This window comes from Dysidea avara, chromosome 1 (assembly GCF_963678975.1).
Source record: "Dysidea avara chromosome 1, odDysAvar1.4, whole genome shotgun sequence".
Classification (NCBI taxonomy): Eukaryota; Metazoa; Porifera; class Demospongiae; order Dictyoceratida; family Dysideidae; genus Dysidea; species Dysidea avara.
In genome coordinates, this window is record NC_089272.1 from 18,832,300 (window position 1) to 18,852,786 (window position 20,487).

At 35.3% G+C, this 20,487-nt stretch overlaps 1 protein-coding gene across 1 annotated transcript in view; it reads right to left on the bottom strand.

Moving 5' to 3' along the window:
* LOC136258318 (titin-like) overlaps positions 1 to 20,487 on the bottom strand; it is a 105,554-nt gene that overhangs the window by 6,748 nt on the left and 78,319 nt on the right. The window contains exons 41-55 of the mRNA XM_066051645.1: positions 18,281 to 18,604; positions 17,902 to 18,225; positions 17,147 to 17,467; positions 16,772 to 17,095; positions 15,695 to 16,321; positions 14,265 to 14,906; positions 9,382 to 10,020; positions 7,188 to 7,511; positions 6,811 to 7,134; positions 5,356 to 5,676; positions 4,981 to 5,304; positions 3,566 to 3,886; positions 3,138 to 3,458; positions 2,457 to 2,777; positions 929 to 1,246 (exon numbers count right to left, since the gene is read on the bottom strand). Coding sequence (XP_065907717.1) covers positions 929 to 1,246; positions 2,457 to 2,777; positions 3,138 to 3,458; positions 3,566 to 3,886; positions 4,981 to 5,304; positions 5,356 to 5,676; positions 6,811 to 7,134; positions 7,188 to 7,511; positions 9,382 to 10,020; positions 14,265 to 14,906; positions 15,695 to 16,321; positions 16,772 to 17,095; positions 17,147 to 17,467; positions 17,902 to 18,225; positions 18,281 to 18,604 — 5,775 coding nt within the window. The remainder of the gene's footprint in view (positions 1 to 928; positions 1,247 to 2,456; positions 2,778 to 3,137; positions 3,459 to 3,565; positions 3,887 to 4,980; positions 5,305 to 5,355; positions 5,677 to 6,810; positions 7,135 to 7,187; positions 7,512 to 9,381; positions 10,021 to 14,264; positions 14,907 to 15,694; positions 16,322 to 16,771; positions 17,096 to 17,146; positions 17,468 to 17,901; positions 18,226 to 18,280; positions 18,605 to 20,487) is intronic.

Genomic DNA, 20,487 nt, shown 5'->3' on the forward strand with positions numbered 1-20,487 from the left:
CATAGTTATGGTTACTTAAAAATACTGTGCAGCATATTTAGCATGTCAACATGTTTGTGGTTTGCAAATAAAAATGTTTATTGTTTGAAATCTGTTATATTACTGTACATCAATTAATACAACTAGAGGTGGTACTTATTTCTTTTATTCCAAGATGTGTGCCATGGCAGACATGGATACATTAATACATAAATATATGAGCACAAGAATGGGATGCAACCAGCCATGAAATTGATTGCATTTTAAGCAAGCCATATAATATGCATAGTATACAGTAGTTCTATGGAGTGTAAGACACCTTTGCAAAATATACTATGCTGTGCATTTTATTATAATATGGCATAATCAAGTTTTATTTTGTTGGATATACATCGCAGACAGAAATTATTTTTGTGCATGTAAGGTAATACGATGTGATTCAGTGATTCACCCATTGTTTCCCAGGAATTCATCTAAAATTTAGTAACACACAGCAATGACAGATCCAGCATACTCCTCCCCAACCTTTCCCTTTCAAGTTACCGCTCTTCAAGTACTATACAAGCATGGTACTATACACACTAAGTATGTACAAAGAAGCTGCGTTTATGATGACTTCTAGCTTCAATGAATTTCATAAACAATTGAGATACTCTAATAGAACAGTCAATGCAATACTGCATGTTTGATTGCCACTCAACAAGATCATAATCATTTTTAATCACTCAAATGCAATAATGACACTTGAATATATATCATTATAACTTAAGAGATTTGAATATATCATTATAGCTTTGAGTACGTGTTAACATTATAGCAAAAGAGCTTCTCTCTGATCTCCAGTAGCCAGTGGGTCTGTCCATGCACATGCATTAAGCTAAACAATTTTACAGGTATTCATTAGCTCCCAAAATGTTCTACACTGAATAAAAACAGTCACATGACTCACCAGACACATCCAGTGTTGTAATATCACTAGCTGTAATTGGTAAAGGACTGTTGATCACCACTTCACACTGAAATTCAAGACCATCGTAAGATGTGTTCAATTGTGTGATAGAGTAAATGTCACTATATGCAACTATTTGGCTTTCCACTGAGATGGGACTTGGTCCTTCTAGTTTCCTTAGTTCTGTGCCATCACTACTCCACACAATATCCACTCTACTAGTGATACCTCTCACAGTAGTCACACTACACTCCAGTGTTAGTGACTGACCAACTATCTGAGTGTTGGGAGCAGTTAAGTTGACAGTGGGAATGGGAACTGTGTAGATGTACAAGCGGACATTACACAAATAGTAAATTCACTATATTGTACTACAATATAGTGTACTTATCCCGTGTATATCAAGCAACCAAACTGTAAAATGGGTACAGCTTTTAAAATAGCTAGGGCTTGAAAGCTGTGAAACTAAGACTGTGGCAGCCAAGCAATGGCTGTAAAGATGTTTACTTTGGTTTGCTTTCAGTACTACCATATCATTGATAAAACTGTTGGCATTAACAGCAGTGTAGCCATATACATAACTTTTAGAATGTAGGAATTTTCAGCTAGATGTTTCAAAGCACCAGCAGGTATTTCATTGTAATTATAGTGATCATAGCTGTTGTTACCACACATAAAGAAATTATTATACAGTGCAGGCTCACATTGAAAAAATAGGCAGTCAAGACTGGAGAAGAAATGTTCAAATAAAAAGTCAAGATGAAAGTTGACTGAACAAAACCAAAAGGGTACATTTTTAATATCATTTACATGGTATTAATGTGGTATTTTTCATTTACATACCACATTTTTAATATCGTTTTTAATACAAAACTTTTTGTTGAATGTTTTATTCTCCATGAATTTGTTACAAGATGAAAATAGTGAAAAATAATTGAGAGTGTAATAGTATACGGCTCTTAGATACTGTCTTGTATTCAATACAGTGAAGTTTCAAGAGATAATGGTAAAAGATGGAATACTCTGTTGTAAAATTGCTAAAGAAGCTAGGAGCACTATAAGTTTAAGAAACTTTTAGAGATATCTGCAAAATGAGGAGAATGATTCAACCACATCTATTAGTAAAGCATAGAGCTGTCACAGTGTATGGCATGGTGAGTACATACAACTTCTCACATTTCTTGTAGGAGGATGACATGTTGTGTCAAGTACGATATAACTGACAATATAAAAGACAATGTGGTGTAGCTAATGGCATATTTGCAAGAGTTGGACAGTGTACTAGCCGTGATAATTTCAGTATAACGATTATGTGTCATATTAATTTTGTTAAGTCGTTAAGTTGTTAAGTTACTTGTTAAGTTGTCAATATTAATTTTGTTGTTAATACAGTATGTGTTGACTAATGAAAGTTGGGTACAGTTGGATAATATAATGCTTGTACTATGCAACTTCTATTTTAAATAGTAATACAATAATGGTATGTGTAAATGCCTACAAATTGTCAATCATTCAATACATAACTTACCAGTTAGAGTATTAAGTTCCACTGACCCTGATCCATCAGTTTCCAGTATCATCACACTACACTCATATGTACCCTCATCTCCCTCCATCAGGTACATAAACTGGAGACTACTAGTATAATTGTTACCACTACCACTGGTTGGACTGATGGTCACTCTTGGACCACTATCATTTGTAATACTCTCTCCGCCAGGTCCCATCCAACTTATCAATACTAACTGTGGCTCCACTCCACTAACTGTACTCACTGTACACTGGATATCTTGAGGACTACCTACCATAGCTCCTTGTATAGGTGTTATACTGACTGTAGGAGTAGGAACTGTACAGAAAGATAAAGAGGGTTTCACACATGATGGCAGTAGTACTAATCATTATGTGTATAAGTCTAGTATCCTTGAATTGACATGGTCATTGGAAAGATAGCTATTTAATTGGGTTTCAACCAATTTTGCTCAAATTGTCCATACTGGTACACCACAGTAGATCAATATTGTGACATCTCTAGTAAGCATACTTCTCCTAATGGGCCCCTAGGGGCCCTTTAACAACAGAAAATTTAATTAGTACCAAGGGATAATAATGTTAACTGGGTACCCACTTTTAAGAAGTAGCACAAAATTTAGTTATTAGTAATGGCAAAAGCATATCTGCTGTCTTCTTTGCTAAACTATGTACATACCGACGATATCCAGAATAGCCAGATTGCTGCTGGTAGTTATTACACGACTAGTCCTTATCACAGCCTCACATTGATATGTTGTAGCATTATTGCTTGTGCTCAGTTGTGTGATAGTGTATAGGTCTGTGAACACTAACGTATCTTTAGATGTTGAATTAACACTTATTCCTCTTCTTCTGACAAGTCTTAAGCCATTTCTTCTCCACACAACATCAACTCTACTGGTGATACCTCTGACAGTAGTCACACTACACTCCAGTGTTAGTGACTGACCAACTAACTGAGTCTCAGGTAATTCCAAAGTGACAGAGGGAATTGGCACTAAAACAAAAATACAATTCATTAATAAATTTACAGTGTATCACACAACAATGATTAGCTAAGAGATGAATTTTGTTAGACATTACAACATAACTACACTTGCTTACCAGCAACATTTAATGTAACATCGCCATTCACTATTACAGGTGGAATACTATTAATTACCATCTCACACTGATATGTTCTATTAATGTCAGTATCCTTCAATAGTGTAATAGTGTACACATCCATGTATTCTATCATGTCATCTGTTGTGGAGGTAATGTTAGGAGTTTCTGTTCTGTTGAGTTCTACACCATCACTACTCCACACAATATCCACTCTACTGGTGATACCTCTCACAGTAGTCACGCTACACTCCAGTGTTAGTGACTGACCAACTATCTGAGTGTTGGGAGCAATCACATTGATATTGTTGGGAGTTGGTACTATATTTGTAACAAGGAAAGCCATGATACACATACAGATACAGTATCTGCAGTATATATAAAAGCTGAAACAAAATTATCTGTATTTCATCTTGGTAAAAGCTACACATGTAAAAGTGATTTTTGTGCCAAACGAAGTACTAATACAAAGTTTGCATTCTAACTACTATGATGGCTGTGTTCCACAAAATAAATTGTTTAACTGACACAATGTGTGACTTGCAAGCATGAAGTTCTTAGCGTCCCATTGGTGACATGATTTTTTATTTAGGCAATTTTTGTGTACACTGATTTGTTTGCAAATGGTTATAGCATCCTGACCTAAATATTAGGTCTCTTAGGAAAGTACAAAAGCACATTGATAGATAAGACAGGCAACTGCATGCAACCAATTAATTGTGTGTCCATCTGTGTGTTTATCCAGTTGATTTTGTTAGAGCTCTAGATGTTTGGTACCATACGTATGTGACTAGATTCACACATCCAGATAAGGTTTCTACATACAAAACATTCTAGCAATTTTAAAAATGCATTAAATTGTTCCAAAAATATCCTATTCGTATGATTGAAATTTTACTATTAAGGTACAAAACTCTGCTGCAAATCTGAACTTTAGGTGTGAGTGTTACCAAACTGGTGTAGCTGTAAAGATAGTCACAAATCAAATTACTGCTGCTAACACTCTCCACTGAAGCTACTGCTGTGTGTTAAGTAATAATTTACACCTGCTTATGCTTTCCTGTGATGCCAAAATGGTACCAAGACCTCAAATGCACATTTAATATGTATAACGAAATTGATCAAGGAGGCAGATTTTTTGTCAATTTATAGCAACTGATGAACATCATAATCTACATAGTTTTAAGAGTAGTAATTGTCACCTCTTGATCATGGAGTGATAAGCAGCCAGCCAGTAGGTTTTGTAGGAAAATAATTTAACTCCAATTTTCAACAGAGTTAGTATAAAAATAATTTTAATAATTGGTCAGGAGAGGATAATGAAATAGAAACACAATAAGTGGTTACACATATACTCATGTACATTTACTCTCTTCTGTGCACTGTATATTAATACTGAACTTAACAGGACATACTTGTAATCTTATCCATTTGCACCAAGCTGGATGCTGTAGTTTCCAGTATCAGTACACTACATTCATATCTACCCTCATCTCCCTCCATCAGGTACATAAACTGGAGACTACTAGTGTAATTGTTACCACTACCACTGGTTGGACTGATGGTCACTCTACTATTATTTGTAATAGTGTCTCCTCCAGGTCCCATCCAACTTATCATTACTGAACTCAACTCCACTCCACTAACTGTACTCACTGTACACTGGATATCTTGAGGACTACCTACCATAGCTCCTTGTATAGGACCAGATGGTGTAATAGTCACCACAGGAGTTGGAACTATACAATAATGGTATAAACAGAACTGTAAAAATGCGTACAATCACATACCAGTAACATCCAGGGTAACATTATCAGTGGCAGTAATTGGTGGACTAGTTTCAATTACTACCTCACACTGGTATATCCTTCCATCATCAAGTACACTCAATGGTGAGATGGTGTATGTGTCAGTGTAAATATCCAAATTTTGTATTGTGAATTCTTCAGTTAGTTTACTTTCTTCCTTTAGTACAGTTCCATTTCTGCTCCAGACAAAATTTACTGTGCTAGTAATACCTCTCACAGTAGTCACACTACACTCCAGTGTTAGTGACTGACCAACTATCTGAACATGATGTGCTATGAGACTCAAACCATAAGTTGTAGGAACTAAATATAAAATAAACATTTATATTTGCTTACTAGATGGTATGATACAATCCTTACATTAAAACATGAATAAACAGGAAGTAAGTCAACCACAAGTAAATATTACACAACTGACAATATGACACATTAATACATACTGCATGACCGGTACAATGTTTAGCTACAAATTTAACTTCTATCAACTTAGACCTTCTGGATACTGACAGATGACTTCACTAAGAGCTAGTACATTTCCCTCTAATGCTAATATGTGACCGAATTTGACAAAACAAGGCTTCCACACACATCCGATTTTCTGACTTTAACCAGCAGTAACTTGACTACTCAGCAACCTATAGGTCTAAAAATTTCACAAGGTCTTTCCATAGTATAGTACAATACCAGGTCAAACTTTGAAACTAATGGCATACTGCTACATTGAGTTATGGTACTTCAAAGTCATAAAAGTGGAAGCCTTGTTTTGTCAAATTCGGTCACATATATAGATGTTTTTAATGAAGAGGTGTGGTCATAAAAATGTACCGTATGCACAAATTAACAGCCATTTTTGTAGGGCAATAGAAATGCGATGTCAACTTGAACTTACCAATCAAGCAACAATAAAAACGAGTGGTTTGAGGACTACAACCATTAATAAACTCAGGTACGGTAAAGTAAGTCACCTTAAGTAAGTTTTAGGAGGTAATTTAATATTTTGCATTCATAAACCAGCTGTACAGAAAAGTCACCCCATCATTCTTTTTCAGCGAATTCTGATTATTGACAAAGTATGACTACAAGGTTTGAAATCTCTGGTAGTGATTACTTTATTACATTGCTCAGAAACACTTCGAAAACGTTTGCCCTACATTGATTTTCTTGATCTTTTTGTCCTACACAAATCCAGATTACATTATGCAAAAATGATGTAATATAGTGCCACACCTTCTTGTTAAACCGTCTATACTATCAATGAAATTACCAGACTCAAACAAGACAACAGCAGTTGAGAAGCATTTAGCCAATATGTAGATGTGACATCTTGAGGTGCACCACATTAAATTGTAATTGTTTTGGTAATTTACCACTGAACTAACTTGATTTTTAATAGAAAACATTTCTGCTACAAGGTGTGTTATAATTTAATCAGCTTACCAGTAAGATTCTTTATTGTAATATGATCTGATCCATTAGTTTCAAGTAACATCACATCACAAGTATATACACCCTCATCTCCCTCCATCAGATAAGTAAACTCGAGAGTGCTGATGTAACCATTGTTGACTGAAATGATTGGGCTGATTGTCACTCTACTATTATTTCTAATAGTGTCTCCTCCAGGTCCTATCCAACTTATCATTACTGAGCTCAACTCCACTCCACTAACTGTACTCACTGTACAGTGTATTTCTTGAGGACTACCTACCCTAGCTCCTTGTATAGAACTGAATGGCACTACAGACACATCAAGAGTAGGTACTACACAAAAAAAATCTATTTAGCATCAATTTTACAAATTATTACAAACAAACCTGTAACATCCAGGGTGACACTACCAGTAGCCATAATTGGTGGACTGGTGTTGATCACTACTTCACACTGGTACTTTCTACCATCATCAGTTGTGCTCAGTTGTGGAATGGTGTAGGTTGCTGAATATATTGCAATGTTTCTTCTCGATATGCTTATCGTTACCCCATTCATTGTGTTGATATGTAAACCATTACTACTCCACACAATATCCACTCTACTGGTGATACCTCTTACAGTAGTCACACTACACTCCAGTGTTAGTGGCTGACCAACTATTTGATCACTGGTGACTATCAAACTGATATTGTGAGATCTTGCTGGCACTGTATCCAGAAACAATGCATAATACACAATGTAATGAGTGTTCAATTGCCTTGGTACAGGTGTGGCTTTCATGCGGCCCTCAGGCTAATGTTTATATATCAGACACATCACTCATGCCTGTGGTATAACTACGTACATCCCAAGAAGCCAGCATGCCACATCATGGGTATATTGAGCTTTCACACAAACCTAGCTCCATGGTCACTTACCTGAATGGTACAAATTTTACAGTGGAGTTGCCTACCTGGAAGGGGAGTCCAACTACCAATTTAAAAGGAATTGCCTCAGCCATTCCGAAATATGAACAACGATTTATTTATTTTTTTAAGAGACTGGCGAATAATTGCAGATGATAGGTAACCCACACAGTGAATATTCTTGGCAATCGCATGTGCTACAGTATGTAGGAGTTGGTTATTGTCACATACCATGGTGACTACAGTTTAGGGTCAGGCTTGAAGGCTAGTGGTCAGGCTGGAAGACTGGTGGGCATTTGTAGCTCCGTTGTAACAACAGAAATATACCATGAATATTTCCTCAGGGTGGGAAATCTTCTGTTTCAATTTTGAACTAAATCAGTCTAGACATCTTTGAGCCTCAAGCTTTCAAATTTTGTCTTATTTTCAGTATACATTTTCTTCCAATTACGTCATTTTTCGCACACTTCAGATAAACTATCATGCTTTTTAAATGATTCACTTCAAATTTGTCAAATTTGACTGGTAAAAAGAGCATCTTTTGATTAGTGTTAAGATTGTATAGCATACTACTAAGTTTGAAAGACTTTAACTAACTATACAAATGCAACTTTTGTCACTTCTACATGGTAAACTACTTATAGAAATAGATAGAAAGTTGATCTACAGTACATAGGTTAACCATTGTAAAAGCACTAGGAATATTAGTTATATAATGCTACAAACCAAAAATCAAGCAGATATACAGCTAAAAGAACAATCACCAAAAAAAAACATGGGGAAAAAAACAATGTGGCAAAGATTCAAACCAGGGACCTCTAATTGTAAACTAACATATCCCTTACCATAGAGTCGCTGCTACCAGTTATCTACTCCTCCTAAACTTTTACCTTATACATTTTAATGTTTTATATTACACCTATGTTATAAAAGAAAGTGATAAAGACTTTAGAAGTTTCTAAAGGTTCTGTGACTGCTCTTTTAGAGTACAAACAGTTGTTTTGTTAGAGTGACAAATCAAGAACAGCTATCAATAATAATGTAGCCAAAATAATTATACTATCTTTAATCATGTACGTAGCACATAAAAGATGTAAACATGTTAAGGCATGCAAACCACAAAACTGGCATTGGGGTTGCAAAGGCCTGTACAAAAATAAATGATATTTATGCCAAAACAGCCAAGCGGTGAAAAAGGGTGTGGCCTTCAAAAAGCCTGGGCAAATCAAAAATGGTGGCTAGAAATGACTGCAATGTTATTATTACTAATCAATATTAATAATAACATGGACCACTTTTCAAAAACTGAGAGTTAAAGTTATGAATTCAAAGGTGGCGACCAAGATATGGATGTAATGATGTTAATGTCAATCAATAACATGGCTCTACATCTTTGCAGCCATTTCTTGTCTGTCACTTTTGATTTTATAACTTTTTAACACTAGCTATTTGAAGGCTACATCTGTTTGTCTTTAACATGGAAAACATTAACACATGAACAACAATAATATAATTCTACTACATAATTACACATTGTAGTTGTTTCTATATATGAAATTTTGACAATAATAAGTACTTGAAATTGCATGCTAGTACACATCATTTATACAGTAGAAAATTTCTACCATATGTGGTGCTTAGAATTAACACAAAATAATAAATCATAACATACCAGTCAAATTAGTTAATCTAGTAGAGTCTGATCCATTAGTTTCCAGTATCATCACATTACACTCATATGTACCCTCATCTCCCTCCATCAGGTACATAAGCTGGAGACTACTAGTGTAATTGTTACCACTACCACTGGTTGGACTGATGGTCACTCTACTATCATTTGTAATAGTGTCTCCTCCAGGTCCCATCCAACTTATCATTACTGAACTCAACTCCACTCCACTAACTGTACTCACTGTACACTGGATATCTTGAGGACTACCTACCATAGCTCCTTGTATAGGACCAGATGGTGTTATACTGACTGTAGGAGTAGGAACTGTAACATCCAGTGTGACACTACCAGTAGCCATAACTGGTGGACTAGTGTTGATCACTACCTCACACTGGTATACTCTACCATCATCAGTTGTGCTCAAAAGTGGAATGGTATAGATAGATGTAAACATTATAGAAGTTTCAGTTGTCAAGTTAGCATTTATCCCTTCTGCTAGTGTATTATCATCACTACTCCACACAATATCCACTCTACTGGTGATACCTTTCACAGTAGTCACACTACACTCCAGTGTTAGTGACTGACCAACTATTTGAGTGCTGGGAGCAGTGACACTGACATTGTCGGGAACAGGGACTATAGTGTAAGAAATATAAGTACAATTGTAAACAAACTCTAAACTATTGTACATGCAAAATTTTTAGCATTATACATTTAACATGTTAAACACAATTTTGTATTTGCACTGCACATGACTATGAGGCACATGGGACACAAATTTTACATTTTCATAGGTGAAACTATAAGTGCATCTTTGGTGTTAAGCAAAGCTTGTGTCATTATACTGTTTGTATGTAAAAATAACAGCCATTTAATTGATTTGAAGAAAGCTTGACATGGTCATGAAACCTAAAAAGTGCTTACATAGCAGAAGGAAGTGCGGCAAATATCTTATGCATGGAATAATCATGTTTTCTAAGCATTAGGTTTGCTTCAAAAGAAAAACCCTTTGGAATGTTTGGATGACCAAGTTAAAGGAGAGATAACTTTATTCTAAAGTAAACTGAGTCCTGGTCAAAGAAATAGTGAGACATTCCTATAAACAATTGCCATTATCCCTGACCACTACATAATGACATGCTGAATATTACTATTCAAATAGTGCTTAGAGTAATAATATTGATCTCTATACTTAGAATTGCAATTGCACAAATATTTTTTTACTGGCTTGCTAAGTCTTAGGATAATTCTTTCACAAAAGTTTCCCCAACATGTGAGTTACATTGGAAGGTTGAAAGACCACTCTATATGAAGAACAATGAACGTATGAAATAGTATCACATTCTTAAACATCGATTGCTGTGACAACATCTTGTTCAGCAAGTACCAGGCAACCTAGCACAATCTACATATTGCCAAGTGCGTCTTTCAATCAAGAGATTCTGATCATACACAAATACAATATGTTTAGTAGTTGCCTAGCTATCTACACCACATCAAGCTCTATCATTGCCCACTTTTGCTCTAATTAGGCTTGCACTTATTATGCTCAAAATTTTACTTATTATTCCTTCCAGAATTTCCCAAAATTTTCACCTATTATTCTTTTTTTATTCTTGTGTCTAGCCTATTATTCCAAACCTATTCTCATTTAGTTTCTGTATCTAGTCACGATCTGACTGCTCTATTAGACTATTTGAATGTTCTATTAGAGTATATCAATCTTTTAAAGGCTTTCATCTCCTTTCAGCCAGCACTCGTATAATAATGTCAGCTATATATCACTCTTAGTAGCTTAACTCTTTTTTCTAGCTAATCAAGAATAGACACGCCCCTTAATTCCACAGATTAATTCCGTGGACATCCGATAATTCTAAAATTATTCCTTTAACCACCCTATTATCTGGAATTATTCTCACAAAATCTGTGACCTATTATTCTCAAAATTATGCCAGCATAATAGGTGCAAGCCTGGCTCTAATGCTAATTACATAAAATTTTCATAAAGAGCTCATAAGTAGAGGTGTACCGATAATCAAATCGGCTAAAATATTGGCCACCGATATGGTGTTTTTAACCAATATTGGTATCAGTACAGAACAGTAGGAGGACTGATATCACTACTGATATTTATACAGAAGCAAAAGTTAGTACATAAATGGATTATATATTGTTTTTTTTACGTTACCCATGTGGCTGTTTAGTGCCAGTGGCTTATTATTCACTCTACAACAAGCATTGCACTGTGAGAAGCCACATAAATACACATGATTCTAGCATTTGTTGCTGGAAAGCTTATCACAGTCTTTACAAATAAAGCAGTTATATAGTACCTTTGCCAGGATAATTAAGGAAACTTGCTCTACCAGCAAGCCATTATATGCACAGTAATGCAGAAATATCCATTTGAGGCTTCGTGTGAGTCTGATAAATAAAAATATTTGTGGGTGCCTAATTGTCTGGATTGTACAATAGAAACCCAAGTCACTACCACCACAGGCATAGAGTGTAGCAGTAAATACATGCAAATGTTGATGTAGGGTAGGTAAATGTACACTTTTGTTTGTTTAAAAAACTGTAATGCAAATATCAGATCAACCATCGTTTATTGGTTTCTTTTGGTCGCATCAATATTGGATATCGGTACATGCCAAAAACCCATATCGGTGCACCTCTACTCGTAAGTGCATATAACAATACATACATCGAAGTATTATTATGATCATGGCAGGAAATTAAATTAATAATCTATGTGTGATTGGGGATGAACAGTGGACAATATCAGATAGGCAATACCTTAATTAGCTTTATTTTCGTGCAAAAATTTTTCGTGATAAAATTTTTCATGTAAAAATATTTTCGTATGATTTATGTGAATGAATGCTCTATTAGAGTAATTTGATCTTGTATAAAAATATTTGTGCAAGAAATTTTCGTACAAATTTTGCATACGAAATTATTTTAGAACGAAAAAAAAAGAAGCAAATTACGGTAAGCTCCTGCAAATCAACAGTAGATAAATATTGTATAAGTTAACTACCTGAAGGCAAAGAACATGACATGAATACACAGGGAGAAGAAAAATGTTGCATCCAGAAACATGTGTACCTTAATGACAGCTATAGGTACACAGAACTTTTTAATTAAACTATTTATTTTTGTGTAACACATTACGACTGATATTTGATCTGACTTGAGTAGTTCATATCATTGGTTCATTTCCTACACCCACCACCCACATCAAGCATGCTAGTAAGTAGGAGTCTATTATGCTTTTTGAGCTTCCAATTGTTCTTTCTGGCAATTTTTTTTATTATTCACCTATTATTCTCAAAATCTGAACTGATCTTGGAAAACCTACCTTTTCAATACATTGTTCAGTTTTATATTTATAGCTTAAATGCGGTACAGAGTGTTCGTCTATCTTTTTAGCTTAATATGTTTAAGCATTCCTGAGATATGGCCGAAATTACCATCCTGTACAATACAAACTAACTTTTATAGTAATGCATTGAGTTTTGTGAGTGATTAAGAGTAACAAATGGTGACAAATCATTTTGTTTACCAATAATTTCATTCCTATCATTTAAAATACTTTTTAAAAAGATTTGTGATAGTTTAATGAAGAATTCTTGGTACTCTTCTGCAATTAAATGGCATGTATCATTGTCTAAGACTTAGTATAACCATTCTATCACCTGAACAAATCACTCAATTTGTAAGTTAATTGGTGTCCATGCATTGTGAAATCACTACATAGTCTGATATAATCATCCATATCTCCTAGGAAAAAGAAGCTTTGGGTATGAAACTTCACAGCAGGATGGTTTAATAGTTGCTTTATCCAAATGTGCAAAAAAAATCATTTAAAAAAATTGTTGAAATCTTTATTTCAGCTTTCCCAAAAAAATTGTATGTGCTCAAAAGATAGGTTTATCCGGTCACAAATTATTCCTGAAATTTATCGATGTGCTATGGTCCCTACTCTAGTTGAAAATTCCAAATCTTTTTGTGTATTTGTCTGTTTGTTGGCTTTTTTTGTAAATAGGGGTTGTGCTAAACATAAGAATATTAGTGAGAGTTTTCATATAAGTGACTGCTCTATTAGAGTATCTTGATCTTGTTTTCATGCTAGCACTATTTCTGTGGTGTATCCAAAAGATTTTTCCTTTACAATGCTAGTAAAACTGATAAGTTTGCACTAGAGCTCATTCAACTATTCCGAAATACTCCCAAATTTTTTTCCACTACCCATTATTCCTAAAATTATTGGCATAATAGACTGTCCGTAAATTACAATTGCTACCAGTACTTATTTGTAAATATCCCAGCCTCCCTATTTCTACTACATATTGTATACAGCATAAATAATAGTTATACGGGCACTATGTGGAGTCTATGAAATTTATAAACTCGAAGGCCAGAGCTGTAGCACATGAGCGAAGCGAGGGTGCTACTAAGGGACGGAGGGTTTATAAATTTCATAGACTCCACATTGTGCCTGTATAACTTCTTTGGACTCTATTTCACATTACACTCAGATTACTTGTGTCATCCACGGCTGCTTCTGCTGTAGGCTCAGAAAAAGTGGCTGGTATTCTTGTGATAATACTAGTGCTATGGCAACTATGCATACTCACGTGACAAATTAATAGCACTTGTTAAATCACTACATGTGAACAGTGCATAGCAATTGGATAAACCTAGATTTTGAGCATGTGTTATATTGTGCCTGAAGGTGTGGAGTATATTAGAAAACAAGGTGGAGTATATGAGATTTATTACCCACCCAAAACAACCTAAATAGAGTCCAAGTAACATTACAGTTTTAATGTATAAAGAATAAAGATTATTGGTGTCATCTTTATTATAGTGCTTACCAATAAAATTATTCATTATAACAAATACTGATGCATCAGTTTCCAGTGTCACCACGTTACACTCATATGTACCCTCGTCTCCCTCCATCAGGTACATAAACTGGAGACTACTAGTGTAATTGTTACCACTACCACTGGTTGGGCTGATGGTCACTCTACTATCATTTGTAATAGTGTCTCCTCCAGGTCCCATCCAATTTATCATTACTGAACTCAACTCCACTCCACTAACTGTATTCACTGTACACTGGATATCTTGAGGACTACCTACCATAGCTCCTTGTATAGGACCAGATGGTGTTATACTGACTGTAGGAGTAGAAACTGTAACATCCAGTGTGACACTACTAGTAGCCATAACTGGTGGACTAGTGTTGATCACTACCTCACACTGGTACACTTTACCATCATCAGTTGTGTTCAGTTGTGGGATGGTATAAATGGATGTGTACAATGTGGAATTGTTTCTACTGAAACTAACATTAATTCCATATGATCTTTGTATTTCTAAGCCATTACTACTCCACACAATATCCACTCTACTGGTGATACCTCTCACAGTATTCACATTACACTCCAGTGTTAGTGACTGACCAACTGTCTGAGTGTTGGGAGCAGTTGCATTTACATTTGAAACTGAAACTACAGTGTCACAACAATTAAAATTAATAATGATGTTTGTAATACATTACTTGTGTCCTATTTCCCAGGAGACTAAGTATAGCAATAAATTCAATATTAAAATTTAATTCATCAAATATCTGTAGCTTTTGGGGCTCCACACTCCCTGCTCATACATACCTACTGACAGCCCCTCTTTTCAATTTCTGGATCTACCAATGACTCAAGACTATACAGTAATTATAATACCACTAGCTTCAATTTGAGTCAATCAATTAGAAATTATGACTTTGAAAAAAAAGACCACTCAGATGTGATAATGACATTTTCTGTGGTATGGCATTTACATTGTAAATTAAGTACAAACTGTATTATATAGCATGGGAATTGTGTCCCTAACCATTTGTATATGTATGTAGATGCTATATTATCATGATACAAGCAGTGGCTATCTATGCAATTGTTAATTTCTGCAGTTACTAGGTGACTATTCTATTGGAACAGGTCTCCATTATATTACAAACTGATTGTTCATACATAAAATTATGCTTGTAGTTAAACACCAGTTAAAAAACGTGTGGGAAAGATATCCCCTGTATCACCACTACTCAAATAGGTACATAATGCAGCTACCGTAAATGGTGTTATTTAGCTAGATTTGTTCCATTAACAACATGTAACCAATATCAAGTGTCTTAAGTGCTGATAAGCAGAATACAGATTATGACTGCAAATAATTAAGATCAATTTGAATAATTTACAAAGTATACTCATGGATGATTTTGTTGACCATTAAATATATAACTTACCAATTGGAGTATTTAGTTCTGCTAATGCTGATCCATTAGTTTCCAGTATCATCACATTACACTCATATGTACCCTCATCTCCCTCCATCAGGTACATAAACTGGAGACTACTAGTGTAATTGTTACCACTACCACTGGTTGGGCTGATGGTCACTCTACTATCATTTGTAATAGTGTCTCCTCCAGGTCCCATCCAACTTATCATTACTGAACTCAATTCCACTCCACTAACTGTACTCACTGTACACTGGATATCTTGAGGACTACCTACCATAGCTCCTTGTATAGGACTAGATGGTGTTATACTGACTGTAGGAGTAGGAACTGTAACATCCAGTGTGACACTACCAGTAGCCATAACTGGTGGACTAGTGTTGATCACTACCTCACACTGGTACACTTTACCATCATCAGCTGTGCTCAGTTGTGGGATGGTGTAATTGATATTATTACTTGTAAAGCTAGCATTAACTTCAGTCAGTCTTTGTAATTCAATGCCATCACCGCTCCACACAATATCCATTGTAGTGGTAATACCTCTAACAGTAGTCACACTACATTCCAGTGTTAGTGACTGACCAACTGTCTGAGTGTTGGGAGCAGTTAGTTCCATGCTGGGAGTGGAAACTATGGTGTATCAAAAAACAAAGATAATCATATTGAATAGAATGACTGCAAGGGGTGCTGCAATATTTTCAGCACAATATCAGGAATAATAGGTGTGGGGATTATCCTGAATTTTTGTATAACTTTTGGAGTATAAAAAAGCCCTGTGCTTTCCTAATAAAGCAATCAGTAATTCAAATAGACGATCACCTTAATCATGAAGGCCCATGCAGTTGTTTCGAGCAAGCTTACATGTTTATAATGAAACACTCTATACAGCTAAAAGAAAGGAAAGTTACCTCAAATTTAAACATTGATTTAAACAATATAATCACTAGCTTAAATAATTACTTCCTGAAGAAATATTTTCTAATGAAAATACTTCAGTGTAGTTAACAAGTTAAGCTGGCAAATATTTGGAAACCACACATGAATACAGTTTATCAAAATAAAATTAAAATTTCTAGTTACCTAACATGTTTTCTACTTTGGTTGTGGATGAAGTGATAGTATCCAATATTATCACATTACACTCATATGTACCCTCATCTCCCTCCATCAGGTACATAAACTGGAGACTACTAGTGTAATTGTTACCACTACCACTGGTTGGGTTGATGGTCACTCTACTATCATTTGTAATAGTGTCTCCTCCAGGTCCCATCCAACTTATCATTACTGAACTCAACTCCACTCCACTAACTGTACTCACTGTACACTGGATATCTTGAGGACTACCTACCATAGCTCCTTGTATAGGACCAGATGGTGTAATAGTCACCACAGGAGTTGGAACTGTACAATAATGGTGGAAATAGAACTGTAAAAATGCATACAATAACATACCGGTAACATCCAGGGTAACATTATCAGTGGCTGTAACTGGTGGACTAGTTTCAATTACTACCTCACACTGGTATATCCTTCCATCATCAAGTACACTCAATGGTGAGATGATGTATGTGTCAGTGTAAATATCCAAATTTTGTATTGTGGATTCTTCAGTTAGTTTACTTTCTTCCTTTAGTACAGTTCCATTTTTGCTCCAGACAAAATTTACTGTGCTAGTGATACCTCTGACAGTAGTAACACTACACTCCAGTGTTAGTGACTGACCAACTATCTGAACATGGTGTGCTATGAGACTTAAACCATAAGTTGTAGGAACTAAATATAAGATAAACATTTTTATATGCTTACCAGATGGTATGATACATTAAAACATGAATAAACATGAAGTGAGTTGAACCACAAATAAATATTACACAACTGACAATACTACACATTAATACATACTGCATGACCAGTACAATGTTTAGCACAAATTTAACCTTTATCAACTTAGACTTTCTAGATACTGACAGATAACTTCACTTAGAGCCTCCCTCTAGTACAACATTAGTAATGAAATCACTAGTACTCAAACAAGACAATAACAGTTGAGAAGCATTTAGCCAATGTGTAGATGTGATCTTGAGGTGCACCACATTAAATTAAATTGTAATTCTTTTGGTAATTTACTTCTGAACTATGTACTTTGATTTTTAATAGCAAACATATCTGCTATAAGCTGTGTTATAAGTATAATTTAATCAGCTTACCAGTAAGATTCTTTATTGTAATATAATCTGATCCATTAGTTTCAAGTATCATCACATCACAAGTGTATGTACCCTCATCTCCCTCCATCAGATAAGTAAACTCGAGAGTGCTGATGTAATCATTGTTGACTGAAATGATTGGGCTGATGGTCACTCTACTATTATTTCTAATAGTGTCTCCTCCAGGTCCTATCCAACTTATCATTACTGAGTTCAACTCAACTCCGCTAACTGTACTCACTGTACAGTGTATTTCTTGAGGACTACCTACCCTAGCTCCTTGTATAAAACTGAATGGTACTACAGACACATCAAGAGTAGGAACTGCACAAAAACACATCAATTTAACATCAAGTTTTAAAAATTACTACAAACATACCTGTAACATCCAGTGTGACACTACCAGTGGCCATAACTGGTGGACTAGTGTTGATCACTACCTCACACTGGTACACTCTACCATCATCAGTTGTGCTCAGTAATGGGATGGTGTAGGTTGCTGAATATATTGCAATGCTTCTTCTTGATATGCTTTTAGTCACTCCATTAATTGTGTTGAGATGCAAACCATTACTACTCCACATAATATCCACTCTACTGGTGATACCTCTTACAGTAGTCATGCTACACTCCAGTGTTAGTGGTTGACCAACTATTTGATCACTGGTGGCTATCAAACTGATACTGTGAGATCTTGCAGGCACTGTATCAAGAAACAATGTATAATACACAATGTAATGAGTGTTCGATTGTCATGGAAAAAAAAGAAGAAATTAAAACGGAAGTTTGGACACCCATATCTCGCAAATGGCTGGTGCAAATTTAATCAAATTTGCTGCGTGGTGTACCCTACCTGAGGGACAGCTATAATGCAAAAATAGTGTGCTTTGGAGAAGGGGCCATGGAGCTATGCATGCATGAAAAAGCTGTTTTCTTTCTTCCTGTAAATATACTCACGGTGTGGTCGCTGGCTTTCTTGGCCGCACGACACACTACCATATGTCTTGATATATATATATACATATATATATATATATATATCCCAAAAAGCCAGCATGACACATCATGGGTATATTGACATAAAGAAAGTAAACTCAGTTTTCACACATACCTACAGTATGACATAGCTCCATTATCACTTAACTGAGTGGAACAAATTTTACAGTGGAGTTGCTTACCTGGAAGGGGAGTCCAAATACCAATATAAAAGGAATTGCCTCAGCCATTCCTGAAATATGAATGACCAAAGTTTATGATTTTTTTTCTTTTTTGGCACGAAGGAGATGTCAACACTGGAAAATAATTGCAGACGATAGGTTAGGGCATGGCCCACACAGTGGATATTCTTGGCAATCGCATGTGCTATTGGGGAGTTGGTTATTGTCACATAGTACCATGGTGACTACAGTTTAGGGTCAGGCTTGAAGGCTAGTGGTCAGGGTGGAAGGCTAGTGGACATTTGTAGCTCTGTTGTAACAACAGAAATGAACTGTGAATATTTCCTCAGGGTTGGGAAATCTTCTGTTTTAATTTTGAGTTAAATCAGTCTAGACATCTTTCAGCTACAAGCTTCCAAATTTTGTCTTATTTTCAATATACAATTATGTTTTTTTTTTCACGTGCTTCAGATAAACTGTCATGCCTTATATGATTCACGGGGTAAAATTTTGATCGTACAAAGAGCATCTTTTGATTAGTGCTATGATTGTATAACATACAGGGGGTAGGCAGGATTTCCAAAAGGGGGGTTCTGCCCTAAGTATAGAATTTCGTAGGTGTGCACATGTAAACACGTGTACACGTGTAAACATGTGTATTCTTATAAATTCATTCGCAATAGCAAGTAGAGGTACTTGAATTCCTCTGCCTGAAGACCTGTAGCTACCCATTTCAGTGGATTTGTGTAAGTTAATTCAGTTCTAGTTAACCAGTATCACGATTTAAAAAACTTAACTCTGAAAAGGGGGTTCGTCCGAACCCTTTGAACCCCCCCTGGCTATGCCCCTGACATACTACTAAGATTTGAAAGACTTTAACTAACTATAAAAATGTAACTTTTGTCACTCCTACATGGTAAACTATTTACAGAAATAAATTGAAAATTGATCTACAGATACGTAGGTTATTACCATTGTAACTCAAACATTTTGTGGCTTAAAAGCAATAGGAATATTAACTATAATGCTACAAACCAAAACTCAAGCAAATATAACAATCTAAATCTAAATACTTTAAAAGAACAATCGCCCAGAATGAAAAAATCATGGACAAAAAGCAATGGCAAGAATTCAAACTAAGGACCTCTAATTGTAAACTCCCATATCCCTTACAATAGAATCATTGCTGCCAGTTATCTACTCCTCCTAAAGTTTTATCCTATACATTAATGTTTTGTATTATACCTATGTTATAAAAGAAAGTGATAAAGACTCTAGAAGTTTCTAAAAGGTTCTGTGACTGCTCTTTTAGAGTAAAATCAGCTGTTTCGTTAGAGTGACAAATCAAAAACAGCTATCAATAATAATGTAGCCAAAATAATTATACTGTCTTTAATCATGTACGTAGCACATAAAAGATGTAAACGTG